General features: G+C 42.6%; 2 protein-coding genes across 2 annotated transcripts in view; one reads left to right on the top strand and one right to left on the bottom strand.

Annotated features, from left to right (window-relative positions):
* PEX7 (peroxisomal biogenesis factor 7) overlaps nucleotides 1-838 on the bottom strand; it is a 41,712-nt gene extending 40,874 nt beyond the window's left edge. Inside the window, exon 1 of the mRNA XM_053974388.1 lies at nucleotides 538-838. Coding sequence (XP_053830363.1) covers nucleotides 538-781 — 244 coding nt within the window. The 5' untranslated portion in view covers nucleotides 782-838. The remainder of the gene's footprint in view (nucleotides 1-537) is intronic.
* A 4,418-nt stretch (nucleotides 839-5,256) lies between these two features.
* Nucleotides 5,257-16,222, top strand: part of MAP3K5 (mitogen-activated protein kinase kinase kinase 5) — a 101,589-nt gene continuing 90,623 nt past the window's right edge. The window contains exons 1-2 of the mRNA XM_053972530.1: nucleotides 5,257-5,811; nucleotides 6,624-8,225. Coding sequence (XP_053828505.1) covers nucleotides 7,814-8,225 — 412 coding nt within the window. The 5' untranslated portion in view covers nucleotides 5,257-5,811; nucleotides 6,624-7,813. The remainder of the gene's footprint in view (nucleotides 5,812-6,623; nucleotides 8,226-16,222) is intronic.

Here is a 16,222-nt window from a genome sequence, read left to right as displayed (position 1 = left end):
GCACCATCCCAGAGTCACGTCCGAGAGCATCGTCCAAATACTTGAGCTTCTGTCCCACTTGGTGCTGCGACCACTTCCCTGGGGAGCCTGTTCCAGCGCCCAACCACCCTCGGGATGGAGAACCTTTTCCTAATAAGCAACCTAAACCTCCCCTGACACAACTTCAGGCTATTCCCTCGGGTCCTGTCACCGGAGAAAGTTATCTTCAGATATTTTATTCACACTGTGTACGTCTTTACATTTATTGTCGACCCTATCAAATGAGCGAGTGCGTTACGAGAACCACCGGGGCAGCCGCGGGTTGGGAAGAGGCGGACCCCGGCGGGCTGTGGAGGGTAAGGGGCAGCTCCCGCGACACCCCCGGCCCGGCCGCGGGGCACAGGCGCCGTCTCACAGCAAAACAAACGCAGCGGAAAGGGAAGTCGTCCCCAAATGCTTTGGCATTTGACAGACACCGTCTGTCCTTCCGCACACCCACGTTTCCAGCCTCCTCCTCAGCCACGTTCCCGGTCACCCCCGCCGCGCCGCCCCCCGCACCTGCCATGCCGTAGTACTGCGCGGCGGCGCAGGCCACGCGCCCCGGGCAGTATGGCGAGAACTCCACCGCGTACCCGTGCAGCCCGGGCAGCCGCAGGGCGCCCGCGCCCGCCGCCGTGCCCATGGCCCCCGCCCGGGCCTCCGCCGAGCCGCGGAGGAGCCGCCGCGCCCCCGGCCCCGGCGGAAGCGCCCGCCCGCCGGGCGGTGCCGGAGCCGCGGCGCAGCCACCGCCATCTTTGGCCATGGCTGGGGGCGGCCCGGCGCGCTGCCAGTGCGGCGAGCGGGGAACGCCGGTCCTCAGAGTCGCCTTCCTGCGCAGGAGGTGTCACTGCCAAATTTCAGAAACAATCCAGTCTTCTATACGCCACGTAGGACATAGATCGGCTTGGAGTGTGTGCATCAGCTTGAATACATGAGATGTTTCAGTCATAAGTATGTGCGTTAGCTTTTATTTTTCCTTTTAAAAAAGACCTTCTAAGCTTTTAATTCTCCTAATTTTTTTAATAGATCTGCATATTTTATCATTCTTCTCAGTATGCAATTGTGCTTTATGGAAGTCCTTTTATGAATAAACTTCTTACACCTGTGACAACTTCTGTTTAAGTCAGTGGGAATTTTGCCTTTGAAAGGAAGAGATGGGCAGGGGGTGTTCAGGCTTAGAAAATTAATAGCAGAGCAGCAGCTGCAGCTTTTGCCATACTATATTATATATAGCTATATATCCACATCTATGTCCCTTAAAATACAGACACTGAAATTACTCCAGTTGGACCCAGACCACCCTAATTAGTAACAAAGACCCATCTATCTGTTTAAAGATAAAAATGCAAAAGTATCATTTTACACTTTCAGAAGTTACAGCAAAGGCAAATTAGATTATTTAATCACAGATACCTCACGGAACTTGGACCATAGTTATGTACTCCTGCTACCTAGCCTTATATTGAAAACTAAACCTTGACTACAAAATCCATTGTAAAGCCACAAAAATATCCATTTGCTTAAACTGGCACTCAGATGCAGAATTAGGCTGTTCTACTAATTCTTCAGTCTTGTAATAAAAATGAAAACAAATATGTTTATTAAATAGCCTCCAGGATTTTAGAATAAAATCAGTTCAGTGCAAGTGAAGCTCAATTTAATGTATCCTTTTGATTACCATAGCAGTTCTCAAAGCCTCATAACTGGCAAATTACAGGCTGCATTTATTGACATCATGTGAGATCAGACTTTTTTAACCCTGGGGCAAAGGAATACCTTATAGAATTGGCTGCTCCGGGCCGAATTCAACCAATTTTAGCTTCTGTGAAATATTTTTACATCAATTTGTCTTTTCAAGTTACAGGACAGATTTCTGAGTAAGTGTTTTTAAATTAATTGCCCTTTGTGACTGGGATGTCAATAGCAATTCTTGAAAAGACACAAGGCCACCACAGGGGTATAGTAAGTAAATTTGGACACCGCCATTTGCAGGGCGTCAGGGAGTCAGATGCTTAATGGTGTAAAGTCCAGTTACTCTATAGACAATTTATCACTGAATTGGAAGGGTTTCATCAAATGCACTTTTTGCAAGCTGGTTGATCTTTCATAATGAGTGAAATTCTCCAAAGAGGTTATGCAAGCAGGAACCGGTTCTTATCAGTGGCCCAGATTTATTTTAAAGACATGATTAAAAGAATTTTCATAGACATACATATCAAGAAGTGGATAAAAGGTTACAAGGAAGTCCTGAGAGAAGGACTAGTTCTCAAACATTTTTTTCACAGACAAACTTGTGAATTCTGGTTTTGAAGATCCAGGAAGCAGAAAGCAAAATAGTACGGTCAGTGAAAGTATTTGAATAGGATGGTTTCAAGGTAGAATAACAACAAAAGAAACAAAAGCTATTTTACAGGCAAAGAGAGACGGTCCCAACAAACGAAGTTGCTAAACATGACTGTTTCCTCCTCAGCCTCTGAGCAGCTGAGTAAATTCAAGAAATATGAAGGACTGCCAATCATAGCAGCATTTTATATGCAGCTACTGAAACCAAATGATCTTCCAGCCAACTCCTTTCAGCTAACACCAAATGACAGAATCACAGAATTAATTAAATTGGAAAAGACCTCTGAGATCACTGAGTGCAACCTATGACTGAACACCACCATGTCAACTAGACCATGGCACTCAGTGCCACATCCAGGCTTTCCTTACATACCTCCAGGCACAGTGATGCCACCACCTTCACTGGCAGCATATTCCAATGTTTGATCACCCTTTCTGTGAAGAAATCCCTCCTAACGTCCAGCCTAAACCTCCCTGGCTCCATTTGAGGCCATTGCCTCCCATCCTGTCAAAAGTTGCAGGGGAGGAGAGGCTGACCCCTATCTGCCTACACTCCCCTTTCAAGGCATTGTAGAGATCGATAAGGTTATCCCTGAGCCTCATCTCCAGGTTGAACACCAGCTCCTTCAGTTGCTCCTTATCAGACTTGTGTTTCAGAGCCTTCACCACCTTTGTCCTTCTCCGGACTTGCTCCAGCACCTCAATGTCTGTCCTGAACTGAGGGGCCCAGAACTGGACACAAGACCCGAGGTGTGGCCTCACCAATGCAGAGGAAGAATCCAGGCAGATTCTTCCAAACAGACGGATCCTGCGTGAAGCAGTAGATGGCAGCCATGTTCCACACAAAAAACGAGAGCCCTCAGTTGAAGGAAAAAAATCCCCAAGTACACTGAAATTGAAAATGCAACATAATTTCAATTAAAAACGGGAAAGTTGCATAGTATGCAGTTTTAGGCTATCTTTATGCAGCTGTCACTTCTCTATGCTCAGCCAGCAGAAGTACCCCTCGTTAGCATTAGAATAAGTGCTTGGGATGCTTACTGCAGTATCTCCACCCTTTCGGACCCAAGAGCTCTGCTCTGTTACAAGCACATGTCCCTCATTTCCTCAGCTTGCTAGCTGACTGCTAGCTTAGGTGTGAGTTGAGCTGGTAACCATCACTGCTGTGTGCACAAATCCTTCCAAAACTTGCTGGTCAGCAGGAACAGTAATCAGAAAGGCTTGAGTCCAAGAGTTTGAACAACTTCTAAAAAGATCTTTTTCTACCAGAGAAAGTAGAATGTGAGCTATTTCCTCATGTGAAAGGGCAGGTAGCTTAAAACACTGAAAATATTCAAGGAGTGCAGTTAATTTTTGTCTGTCTTTTAACTATTGAACCATTCCCTATGCTCCATGCCATCAAGATTTCTACAAGTGAATGCTTATTGACTGATAGAAGCATAGAGATGTTTCCAGCTGAAATCCTCAAAAGCATTTAGAATCCCAAGGTTCATTTAAGATTGAAAAACTGGCAACATTGAAAATAAACAAATAAAAGTAACCAATGGGGCTGTAGTAATGAATGCAAAGGGAAAAGGCTCCCCTCATATAGCTAAACTGAGCGTTATGGCATTTAGAAGGAAGAGGTAGTCAGCATGGAGGCTTTTCTGGAAGTTCAAAAAAATAAAAGAAACAAGAGGAGGGAAAGACACTGGAGAAAATTAAGATTTAGACATGGAGATTTAGAAAGAAATGTGAGAATTACGAGGAAAGAGTATGAAGCAAGAACAGCACACAATCTTCACCGTGCTCACAAGAAAAGGGCTACAAGGACAATCCTGACTGGTGAAATATCCATCCCTAATAATGTATCCACATTGTTTGGTCAGGTTTTGCTGGCTGCCTCCCATGTGCACCATGCTGTAATTTGGTAACCATGTTATTCTTATTCCATGATCAGCTGCATCCCTACACAATGGCCACCAGTCTCTATTTACCTCCCCCCCGCACTTAAATATTGTTTTAAATGTTCAGTGTGACTATAAGTGTACCTTTTCTTAAAGACTGGCAGCTGACTGCCTCAAAATACTGCCTTCTCCCTATTGAACTTAGAAGTTACTTCTCATTGTCTACAGTGATATACTTAGTCTTTTTAGATAGCTTTTAGAAACAAGGTTTTCTAATTTTAGTTTAACCATTTCTAGTACTTGTGAGAGTTCTGGCCTAAAGGTTATAAAAATCACATTAACTTATATACTTTTAATATCTCATTCAAATTTCTGTATCTCCAAGTTTCTTAAAATTCTTTTGGGTTTTTTTAGACACTCATAATTGAAGAATGCTGGACTCCTGAAAACTTTTTCCTGTTTATCAGTGAAGAATTTACAGTGAAACTCCAATCTCTCACTCCTATGTGTCATCCTGTAGTTAAATAAGAGGTCCTTAAAGGATTAATGAAATTTCACATCCATTTTAAACCCAGTATTTGTGGCAATAAATTTCAGTTTATTCTATGAATTCTATCCACGTTACTGTAAACATTCAAAATGCAGATTTGTCTAAAATAATTTTCTCCCTTTACTGGACATGGATGGACACATACATGAAAAATATAAATTGGATAGAGTTATGTTTAGATTTAATCTCTATAAATCAGGATACATTTGAATTGTCTTTTTTTTGTCTTGGACCTTGTTTTTAGTAGTTGGATCAGCTAAGTCAAGCCTGTGAAATTTGTCATGTGCTCTTTGTAACTCATCAACTATTGCATTTATATTTGCAACTAATAAAGTTGGCAAACTCTTGGATGTTAAAATTATAATTATGGTTAATACCAGAGGTAAATGATTTATAGCTGTAGAAATATATAACAAAGAGAAGGCTGTTATTTCAACAAGTCTACAGCCAACTGGTTGTTCCAAGTTTTTGTCTGTTTTGTCTCTGAAAAAAACAGAGCTGGAACAGGATGGTACTGAATCGTGATTATATACAAACCATCTGGTGTTAAAGATGTTAATTTCACAGCCCTTGAGAAACAAGTGAACAAGGTAAGACTACTTCTGATAATAAATGGGCTGTTACTTCAGTTTTTAAAAAGTCCTTGGAATTATCTCCTGATCAAACATGAAAACACAAGACCTCCTAAATGCCTGATTGTTCATTTCAGAGAGCTAACAGATTAAAATATATATTTTCACTTTATAAAAGCATCAGCAACTTGTTGTTCAACAGTATTTTGATTTTTTTCCCAGTTTTGCACTCAACCTCACTCATAGCCAAATCAGTAGAAAAACTGCCTTGTATTTGGAACAGACATGGTGCTAATAATGAAGCAAGCCTCACAAGTCAGTAATGCTAAGTGGAATAGCATGCTTCTTCCGTCTCCTTTCAGTCCATGACTTCCTTCTGCACTTGACAAACACGGGCTGTTCTTGAGAACAACAGAGACATATTGTTCTTGCTTCCTGTAAGGTGATGTAAGTGCAATGTTGAATGTATTAACACCAATTCTACATTTTATGTAAAACATCATAATTTAGAAAAACACTTTGCCATTCAGACTGTGGCAAGAAACAATAACCTACTGTATCTGGCAGATGAGCAAATATTAACTTTTCCCTGTAAATTAGTCTTCAGTTTGCTTGTCATCTTCCCACCCCATTTACCAATTTCTTATCAGCAGAAATAAATGCCAAGCATATCTTGTTGAAAAGGGGACTGCTCAATGCAAAAGCAAACAGAGCTACCGAAGCTACTGCAGTGAGTAATTTTTCTAATTATTCCAGAATTGATCTACAGAAGTAATGGAAAACAATGATACAGGAGGAGGCTTTGTGCCAACAAGTGGATTAGTCTTAACATCAATTTTAACAGGATGGGACCTATTGATATAACATATAAACAAAGCTAATAAATGCTGGTTTTCCTTCTCTCTTGTACCTGTTTAATAGAAGCTCTTAACAGACTGCAGAAGTCTCAACATTATTTCCTTTCCCAATCCATTTTGAATTCCCCAGATATTCTGTCTTGGACTACAAATAATCTGAATTTTTAGGGCATCTTTTCTTCAAATTAAGGATTATTTCAAATGCCAAAGGATCTTGTCTGCTGCTAGGTGCTATACCATACACAGCACAGTTTTTGGCTATATGCTAGTTATTGCTATTAGTTTCCTTCTCTGTGAAGTAATGTTTTTGGTAATTACCAAGCTTTCAAGTATTCTTGACAACTAAATTGCAGGTGAATGCAAGAAACCGACATATTTAATTAACATACAGGGGTAGTTTTCCAGTTTCCGAGTGCAGCGCTTGCAAAGAACGAGGCTGGTCCTGCTCAAAGCAGCCATAAACCCTTCAGTGAACTTGAAGCCGTTCGGGAACACAGAGCGAGGCAGGTTCAGGCGGCAGATAATAGCAGACGGTAAAGACTAATGATTAGTCAGTCCTGACACTGCTCTCAATTCACTGCAAACACTCAAAGCATTTACTCCTGACAAGCTAGTTTGAGTATGTGTGCCATCAAAAACAAACAAGAAAAGCAGGAAATTATAAAAATCCCTTTAGCAGGACCAGGTTCAGCGCACAGGGAGGACCTGGCTTCTTGCAAACACAGGCTCCTTCACTGAACCCCAAGCACCACTGAAGGCTCCGGGGCGAGGCAGGGCCCCCGCCGTTTCAGCGGCGGAGAGGTGCACCCTGACCCCACAGATTTGAAGCGCGACCGTGGGCTCGTGTTACGGGGCAGGATATTACAAAATAAAGCCCCGCAGGAGACGGCAGGGCCGCCCTCGGTCCTCTCCAACAGCCCGTACTCCGTCCCCTCCCGGGGTGCCCCGAGGAGCAGGGCTAGCCGAGCCGGAACTTCCAAGAGGAGCGGCGTCCTTCCAGGCTGACAAGCCCGTGAGGACACGACGTGACTCCTCTTCCTCGAGAGCTCCCACTCGGGACGCGGCCCGAACGCTGAGCACGGGGGCGGAAAAGGTTATTTCTGCCCGGAGGCGGGGCCGGAGGAGGTGCCCGGTGCTGGGGCCGCCCCAGCCCGCGCTGCCAGTGGCTCCGCAGCTGTCGCTCGGCTGGAGCTGGGGCGCCGGAGAGTGATCCCACAAGTGGTTTATCCCCGCGGCCGAGGAATTTCGTCCAAGGAGTGAAGCGGCCGGAGGAAGAGCGGAGTGTCGGGGGTGGCAGGAGAAGGAGGCCAGGCTGCCGGGGGTCGGCGCGCCGGGTAGTCCCTGCAGGTGCGGAGGAGAAGGGAGCGGCGCGTCATGGTGCCGGTGGCAGGCACGGAGGGAGGCTGTGCTCATCTCCCTGTCTCCGTCAGCCTTCGCTAGCGCCCGAGTGGGAATCCCTCGCTTCAGCCCGTTCGCCTCTCCCCTCCAGCAGCTCAGTGGGACGGCTCCGGGGCGGGCGGCGCAGTATGGCATCCTCCTAACCCCAGCCAGCGCAACAGAGCCCGGGACTGCTCTTTCACCGCCGGGATGAACGACAGCAGCGAGGGGATCGTCAGCCTGCCGGTGCCCGGCCCGCCCGGCGGCGGGACGTCCTGCGAGGAGGTACTCGGCAGGAGAGCGCCCGGGGCCGACACGGGCGCCCGCAGCCTCCCGCCCGACTTGGCTGCGCCGCCGCCCGCCGCTCTCCGGGCTGAGGACGCCGCCGCCGCCGCCGCCGCCTGCCCGAGCACCGCGGCGCGGGCCAAGGGTGGCGGCCGGCGGACCGCGGTCACCTACGTGATCAACGAGGCGAGCCAGGGCCCGCTGCTGGCGGCGCAGAGCGGCGCCCTGCAGAGCCTGCGTGAGGCGTGCGAGGCGGTGGGGGCTGCGCTGGAGACCCTGCACTTCGGCAAGCTGGACTTCGGCGAGACGGCGGTGCTGGACCGCTTCTATAACGCAGGTGAGAAGGACTGCCCGGCTGGGGCTGATCATCGCCGCCGCGGGACCCTCTCGGCCAGGGCTCGCCGTCACCGCCCCGGGTTCACCGCGGGGCGGCGGGAGCTGCTCCGGCCACCGACTCCTCCGGGGGCCGAGCCCGCGGTGCCCCCGCGGCCCCCGGCTGCAGTGACACCCCCCGGGTGGCCACGGCGGGTACGTGGGGAGGCAAAAGTGCGCCAGAGCCCGCTCTTGTCCCCCGCGCTAATGAAGAAGAAACTCTTAGGTCAGCAAGCGCGCTGTGAATTGGTGCTGGTGGCTGCTACCGGCGTGTTAAACGTTCCCTGGCTGATTTCTCTCGGTTTCCTAACAGAGTGCGGGGATGCGAATTTGTGCTAGTACGATGAGTGCGGGCTGAAACAGACAGGAACTGCGAGGCCATGGGAGCTTTGAAAAGCAGATTTGATACCAGACGCGTAGGGACAATTTCTTAGTGCTGACACGGCATCTGGGACGCTCCATGTGTTTGTGGTTGAAAGTTTGTGCTTTTGATATTGATTGCATATAATATATATGATGGATGCTTTTGAACAAACAGCTGCGCACACTGATCGGGTTACTTGGCAAGAGTACCCAGGGCTGCATCTTACCCCAGTTTGCAAGCTGCACGGCAATAAATGTACAGCACCTTTATTTGAAGGTGTGGTGGCCTGAGATTCTGTGTTATGATGTACATGGCCCCGTTTGTAAAAATAATAACTAAAACTTTTCGCCATCTGCTTATCTTACAGATAGATACATGGTGTGAATGTAGAATAAAAAATTCCCCTGCTTGCTAGATTTTCAAAGACTTCATACAACTAAGGTTATAGTACTGAATTAATGTTTTTTTGCTTTGAAAAAAATCAGAAGCAGGACATTGACCTGACCTGCAATTTTAAGCTTATTGTGTGATGCAACTTTGGTGTATATGAAATACATGCTAAAAAGAAGTATTCAACAACTTTTGTCAGATACTGTAGTTTCCTCCTCTCCTGGGGAGGGGTGGAGAAAAAGGGAAAGAAGACTCAAACAAACAAAAAACTCCTGGCAGTATTGCAGCCAGTTCTTACAAAAGACTCTTCATGCAGATACCTGACGCCTCTTTGAAACTTTGCAAGCTTTGCCTCAGGGAGTGCTGCTATCAGTTCAGTAAGGTGGGCAATTCTTAAGCGTGCACTTACAGCTCATTAATTTTGCCCCATGCAGAGCTGTTTCCTTAAAAGTAACAGTTCTCAGAAGTCAGAGGAGCTGTCCTCGCAGGTGGAAATAGGAAGGCCACAGAGTTTCATTATAGACCTTTTATGCTCTGCATTCAGTTCGGAGAGATTTCAAGCACCCTGACATCTCTTCATTCCAAAGCAGGTGAAACCTGAGAGTCTCGTGGTTCTGTTGTGGAAGCTGTTGCATAGTGAGGCTCAGGAAGTTGAATTATCCATGATGTTTTTGTGCCTCTTATGTCGGTTAATTTTTAGACTCTGAGCTGTTCAATAAGCAGGGTCTTGATAGTTCATGGACGCTTTTCTTGTAATGGGAGATTTGACTTGAAGTGGGCCCCTTTTAATTCTGGCAGTAGGCGTCTGGCTTATAGTGCTACATAACTGCATGCTTATGTAATATAATTTGCTTATTTCAATGGCTTTTCAGCAAACTGTAAATGTGAAAATATTACTTTTTCTTTTGTCCTCTTTGGCTGGAATTTAATGGAACTGTTGCAAACCAGAAAAAGTACTTTGTCATTCTGCTTTAGTAGTGAAGTCCATAAACATGTAAAGAACTAAGAGAGTTTATCACCTCCAGTGCCTGGACTGAAGAGAGCTAGATGTAGAAGTTTGCATCTGCTCCGCATATACTCTGTACTGTCTGAGCTGACCAGTGATAAACCAGCTGCAATCTCAAAAACTGTGTTTTGCTGCTGTTCTTAAGTCAAGAGGGATCTGTGGATTTTCATACCTGTTTCTTTATCCCTATTGCACTTTCTACACTCTTTATATTTTTAGGAATTACTTGTTCTCCAGAAGCTTTAAAATAGTGAAAAAATCTCTCTCAGATTGGGCACGACATTAAAGAGTAGAAGCTGTGTAGTAGAAGAATACAAATAGGGAACAGTGTAGGGAGCAAAACTGAAATGGCCATGGAGAGTGTAGCTTTTGCACAGATTGTTTTTTAACTGCTTTAACATGGTGATGGGACAGAGCATTTGTAGATGACCTAAACTCCTTCTCTCTTACCCTTCTTGTCCTCTTTTGCTGGGGGCTCTCAGTGTTCAAAGGTGATATTAGTAATAATAATAATAAAGAATATCTGCACAGTACGTTATTAAAAAAATAGTGTATTAGCACAGCGTGAGTAAATATGAAATAAAATTTCAGCAAAGTGCTCTCAAATTATGTGATAGTTAAGTGGTCATATTCAGGGTATGAAGTCCTCCTGGATTCATTGCAAAGGCCAGCTAAGTTAAAAGACTAAGGAATAATGTGATTTCCTGAAGGTTTGGAAAATCAAACTTATAACTGTGTTTGTATGAAACAAAACAAAACATTAAACCTCTCAACTCTAGTAATGCATGTAAATTAACTGTGATTTATGAGGATAGACCTGCAGTATAACCTACCTGTACATCATTAGGGCTTCCCTTATAAAGTGTCGCATTTTTTGCTTTGTATAACATAGTCTGAAGTCTTGGTGATTTCTGATGTATGTTCGCTTCATGCCTTTCACTGCTTCAAAAAAAAACTTGAAGGAGCATTAACTAAAATATCTTAGATGAAAATACTCATCATCCGCTCTAAATGTAGATTAGCCTACTAATAATCTCCTGCCAGCTTCAGTCAACTATGGCCCTTAAATGCTGAGACATAATTAGCAGTGCACATTTAGTGAGTAGGTGTCAGCTATGTATAATTGAACCATGCATGCACCAAATATTAAGAATGAGCCTAGTCTAGCATTTCTGATTGCATGGCTTAAATTCCACTTGATTTCAGCAAAAAAATTAAAAATTGTTTCTTTAAAAGCAAATGTCAAATGACCCCTGGAAACTGTTGTAGAAGGGTCTGACAAAAACAGAGACTTCCATATTTATCAGGTTTTCTTCCACTTAAAGAGGAAGGTAAAGAGAGGAAAATGTAGTTAAATTTCTTGCAAAAATTGATGTATATAGATTTAATCAACTGTCTTAAGGGCTCTTTTCCTTTGTAATGAGGATAGCTGGAGTTTGGTTTTTTTTTTTTTTTCTTTTGTCTCCAATAATTTTAAGCTGCTGCAGATGAATTACAGGTTTTTCCTAAATTCTAAATTTAATTTCTAAACAGTTCAGGAATATTGTAAGAGTTGGGCAATTAGAGATATGCCAAAATGTATCTGAGACACCATTCTACAGTGGAGTAGATAATCCTGGTATTTTAAGTCACTGAAGTCATTGATATTTGTAATTAAATGGTATTTTCTCTAAATTTTAATGGTTAGATCTGCATATCCTGTTGATTTTTCTTTAATTACTCAGTTTCTTTTGGAAACAGCCATAAATGGGTGTAAAGTACTTAGAGTTTGTTTGGCTTAGGTAAGCATTCTTTTTTTTTTTTTCCCTATCTTTTTTTTTTTGGTAATTGAAATTAGAATGATTTTCTTTCTGAGCAGATCTTTACATAGTCACTTTGTATTACATAAGTGCATCAAGGACTGGCTGAACAGAGTGTTTGAGAAAAACAAAATAGGTAAAAGTATGGTTAAAGGAAAAAAGGTCTCATGAATTCAGTAATCTGAATGAAGTCAGTTCTTCATGGGAGGGAGGTGCTCTAAGTCAAGGTAATTTCTTCACAAATGTTTTTAGAATCAGACAGGGATGTGTATGGTAGTTTGCTAGATGCAAAATATTGTGCATTCTGACTTCTAAATACGGTCTCAGTGGGACTGGTAAAATATAAGAGAGATCACACAGTTACTGAGGAGGATATGGGTTTTCTAATCTGTGCAGTCACTTGTTTTAGGTTGGTTCTCAATATAAACAGCTTGACTGTGCTTTTCATATAAAACTCTTTCTAACTTTAACATTGTCTTATAATGGGGAATTTCAATTTCATTAGCTTCTTATGCTCAAGTGTCATCCATCAATGGCCTTTAGGATAGATAGCATTTTCTACTAACACCGTTTTGTGAGTCTATTGAGATAATTGTCCAGAACAACAATGATCAACTAAAATACAGTTCATCAAATAAGAGATGACAGAATAGGTCCAATATCTTATCTTTATTTCTGAAATTCAGCATTACTGCTTTCAGAATTCATGCTTGGGCTTGAGAGTGGTATGTTGGCTACTGGGCTTAGAAATATAGTGTGCAATGTTCTTGGGAAGACCCTTGATACAGAAGATGATAAAAAGTTCAGGGAATAAGTACAGTCACTTGTGTGAAGGTGAATGTTACTTCAAAGATGTTCTACACCTAAGTTGTTTCTGCAGATTCTACAGAACATTTGTGGATTGTACATTTAGAAACATTTACAGGCACGCAGAAACACAGTAAAGCAAGGCTCAACAGTATTCTTGTGGTTTCTTCCTCTAAGTATGATAAATTCTAGGATGCTATTTTTTTCAAGTGGGATTTATGCCATTATGTAAGTTTCCTGAAGTTTGTTATTGTGACACCCTAACACAGACTTTCCGCTTAAAACCAAAGATGGTCATATTCTATTGAAAACTAATGTTCTTGATTCTAGAAGTTGATGTAAATATTTTCTGTGGTAAAAAGCAGAATGTATCCTCCCATATTAACTGTTTGTGGGATCAAAAAAAAAAAAAAATCACTAGCAGAGAGAGTAATCACAAGTTTTATTCTATTCTACATTATGTCTCAGAACAATTAGGTGTTTTTCACCACCTTTTTCTTGGTGCCTCCTGATTAATATTTTTTAATTTCACTGAGAGTTTTGTTAGACACTTGAAATACTGCACATACTTTCTGTGATCATGCAGCACTTATATTCATATCTTATTTTACTTCTTTTTGACACCCTCTCATGCCCTTCCCCCACTCCCCAGGTGCTGCTGTATCTCCACTACTGTTTCTATAGCATCTTGACTGGAGAATCACATGATAGTTCTTATTAGTGTAGCAGGTGATGCATTATTCTTGTCCAATTTCAGAGTCCAGGACAGCTACTAAAAAAATAAAAAGAAGTTTAGTTTCGCTGTCAGTGGAAATCATATTGAACAATTCTCTATTTCAGCAGTGATGATGCAAGTGATGAGTTGGAGCAAGAGATGCCAAGTAGGTTAATAATGGTGTTCAGACTTGAGCTGATGGCTGTCTTGAGAGTATGACTATAATCACGTCAGGGATGCAAAATATTATGAGTACAGAATCTTTGTGTCAGAATGCAAAGCACATATTGTAATGTTTAGGTGGGATGGGTTATAAAGCTCCTTTTGATTCTGCATATTGAGTCCAGACTCTCTTAGAAAGCAGTATTAGAAACACAAACTAATTGCATGGCATATCTTCAACAGAGAAGAGTATTTAATTCTAAAGCACCTGAATATCATCTACATCTACAACCAAAAATATGAGTGTGGAAAAAAATCCCTAATCCTACAAAGTTTGTGTGTTCATAGTGCTAGTGGAGACTTGTGAATTTACAAAGATACTGTGGTATTTGAAGCAACATATTCACAAATATTTCCATTGCTGGATGAGCTGTAAATTTTTATAACCAGATTCCAGTGTTTGTGCTGTATTGCACTACTCTCATCAGGGTACTTGTCAACAGGTGACTGGAAAACTAATACTCCATCAGTTTCTGTCTGAAGCAGGAGGAGCACAGCAAATACACCCACTCCATGTATGTGGGCTATGAGACCTGAGTTCTCTTTCAGACTCTATCTGGCCTGTCACAACAATTTGTAGCTCAGCTGTACAGAAAGAACTTCCTCAGGCCTCTCCCACAGCTGAGAGGCTTACGCAGCACGTGCCATGGGTGTTAATTACCAGCCACGTCTGTAACATTAAGGGTATGCTCCTGATGTATTTACTGAAGTATTATCAGTGAGACTAGAGAGTCCACATGAAGGCTTTTGTTGGATTTTGAAGTTACTGGAAGTTACTAGAAGTTAGGCTTTTGAAATGGTACTTTCTCTTTTACGCTTAAATGCATCAGGGTGATAGAGCTAATTTAGAAATACTTCATGGTATTTGAAGTGGTAGGAGGAAAGTAGGTTATGAAATTATTAGGGCCCTTAAAATATAGTAAAGATGTAAAACTCGTGAGGCATTTGTATGAGCAGACATCATCTAAGTATATTCCCCACTGGAGAAAATGCTGACTGGAACTAGATGAATGCTTTTTGAGTAATGCAGAAGAAAGCTTGTGGCTGATTTTTCTGCAGTTTGCATTTCTGTAGCTCTGAACAGGGTGTGTCATAAAAAAATTACTCTTGAATTTGCTGCAGTCATGATAATAATTTGGCTTCTCTTTTTAGTAGCTTTCCAAAGTAAATAAGCACAATACAAAAAGCTGTAAATGTAGCAAGTGACAACAACTGAAACAAGTTGTGTTAAAGCCTAAAGGTTCAAATGAAAAGTAGAAAAGACTTTATATACATGCTTTAGCACCATTGTCTTCAATAAATTTCACCTTCTTTTATGTCTTAAATAAAATTAAGTTAACCCAGTGAAAATTTCCATTTTATGGCAGTTTTTCTTTTGTCTCTGTATAGAACAGCTGAGTTTTGAGTGTGTTCTCTGGTGCTGATAATTTAATACTTGTTCCTCTGTTTCCTCAGTGCCTTTGGAACAGTCTGTATTTGGAATTGTTGTATTTGCATGCAGAGTTAACCTGCAAGTCTATTTGCAAATTAAACCCAAAGGAATTATAAAACCTCAGTGTCTCTATAGTGACAGGGATTTTGCAAGTCTGTGTTTAATAAAATTGAAGTTACTGCTGGGATTCACATCTTTCATTGTGGGGTCCCTGCTTTAGATTGTCCCCAGATATCCACTGTCCACAGCAGTGTGCTACTGCTTCTTCAGTCTGGCTTCTCTCGGGGTTTATACTCAGCAGTACAGACACACTCAAAGTGCAGCATTTGTTGGAACGAGATAAACATCTGTAGCAGTCAGCAAAGTCATCTCATACCACAGAACATGTGTGTGTGTATGACAGATGACAGAAGAATCTGTTTTGACAATTGGAGGATTTTCTGGTAATTACTGATGCGTAGATTTCTGTAAGAAGTTTGTAATTGTTTGTGTTCCAAGAGAATATGAACCTCAGGCTGAATTGACATACAAGCACAGGCTGCTTTTATGGTTTATATTACTATTTTCCTCTGAGACCAAATTTATGCCTAGGGTGATGCAGATATTTCAGTTATGAAAAGCTGCTGATCAACTATTAACAACTGTATGCCAGAGTTGAATTCTCTTCTAAATCGTGTCTGCCTTTATTCATAAACATTGAGATGAGTTTAGATGCAGCACAGGGCTTAAAGATTTCCCACAGTCTGAATCATTTGAAGCCAGTGGGAATCAGTGCTCTTTCAAATCCCACAAGAAACGTATGTTTTGATTTAAGAGCTAGACACCCCTGTAAAAATTTGGCTCTGCATGTCTCCCTTACTGTAATAAAGTAAATGAGTTGCTCTGGGACTTGCTTGCTGATTGTGTCAGTGGGTGTCTCTTGCAGAGAGTGCACTCTGGGTGAGTAAGCAGCTGGTACTTTCAGTGGAGAAGACAGTTTTTCAGTGATATCTCCAGAGAAGAGTTATCTGCACTTGCAGAATTTATCTGGTTTTCTTCCCCTTCACATAAGATTTGTCAGATACAGTTTTAATGCTGGTTTCATTACAGTCTTTCTGGCTTACTAGGGACCTATAAACTGAGACCTGCAGTCTTTGAACTGTGAAGATGCAGGTTAAACTTCTGGCAGAAGTCTATTCTGCAGTGTGCACAAGTCACTTGACTGTAGCACAGGAAGCCCTGGATGTG

This window comes from Vidua macroura, chromosome 3 (genome assembly GCF_024509145.1).
Source record: "Vidua macroura isolate BioBank_ID:100142 chromosome 3, ASM2450914v1, whole genome shotgun sequence".
Taxonomy (NCBI): Eukaryota; Metazoa; Chordata; class Aves; order Passeriformes; family Viduidae; genus Vidua; species Vidua macroura.
This window is presented reverse-complemented; position numbering and strand designations above follow the sequence as displayed.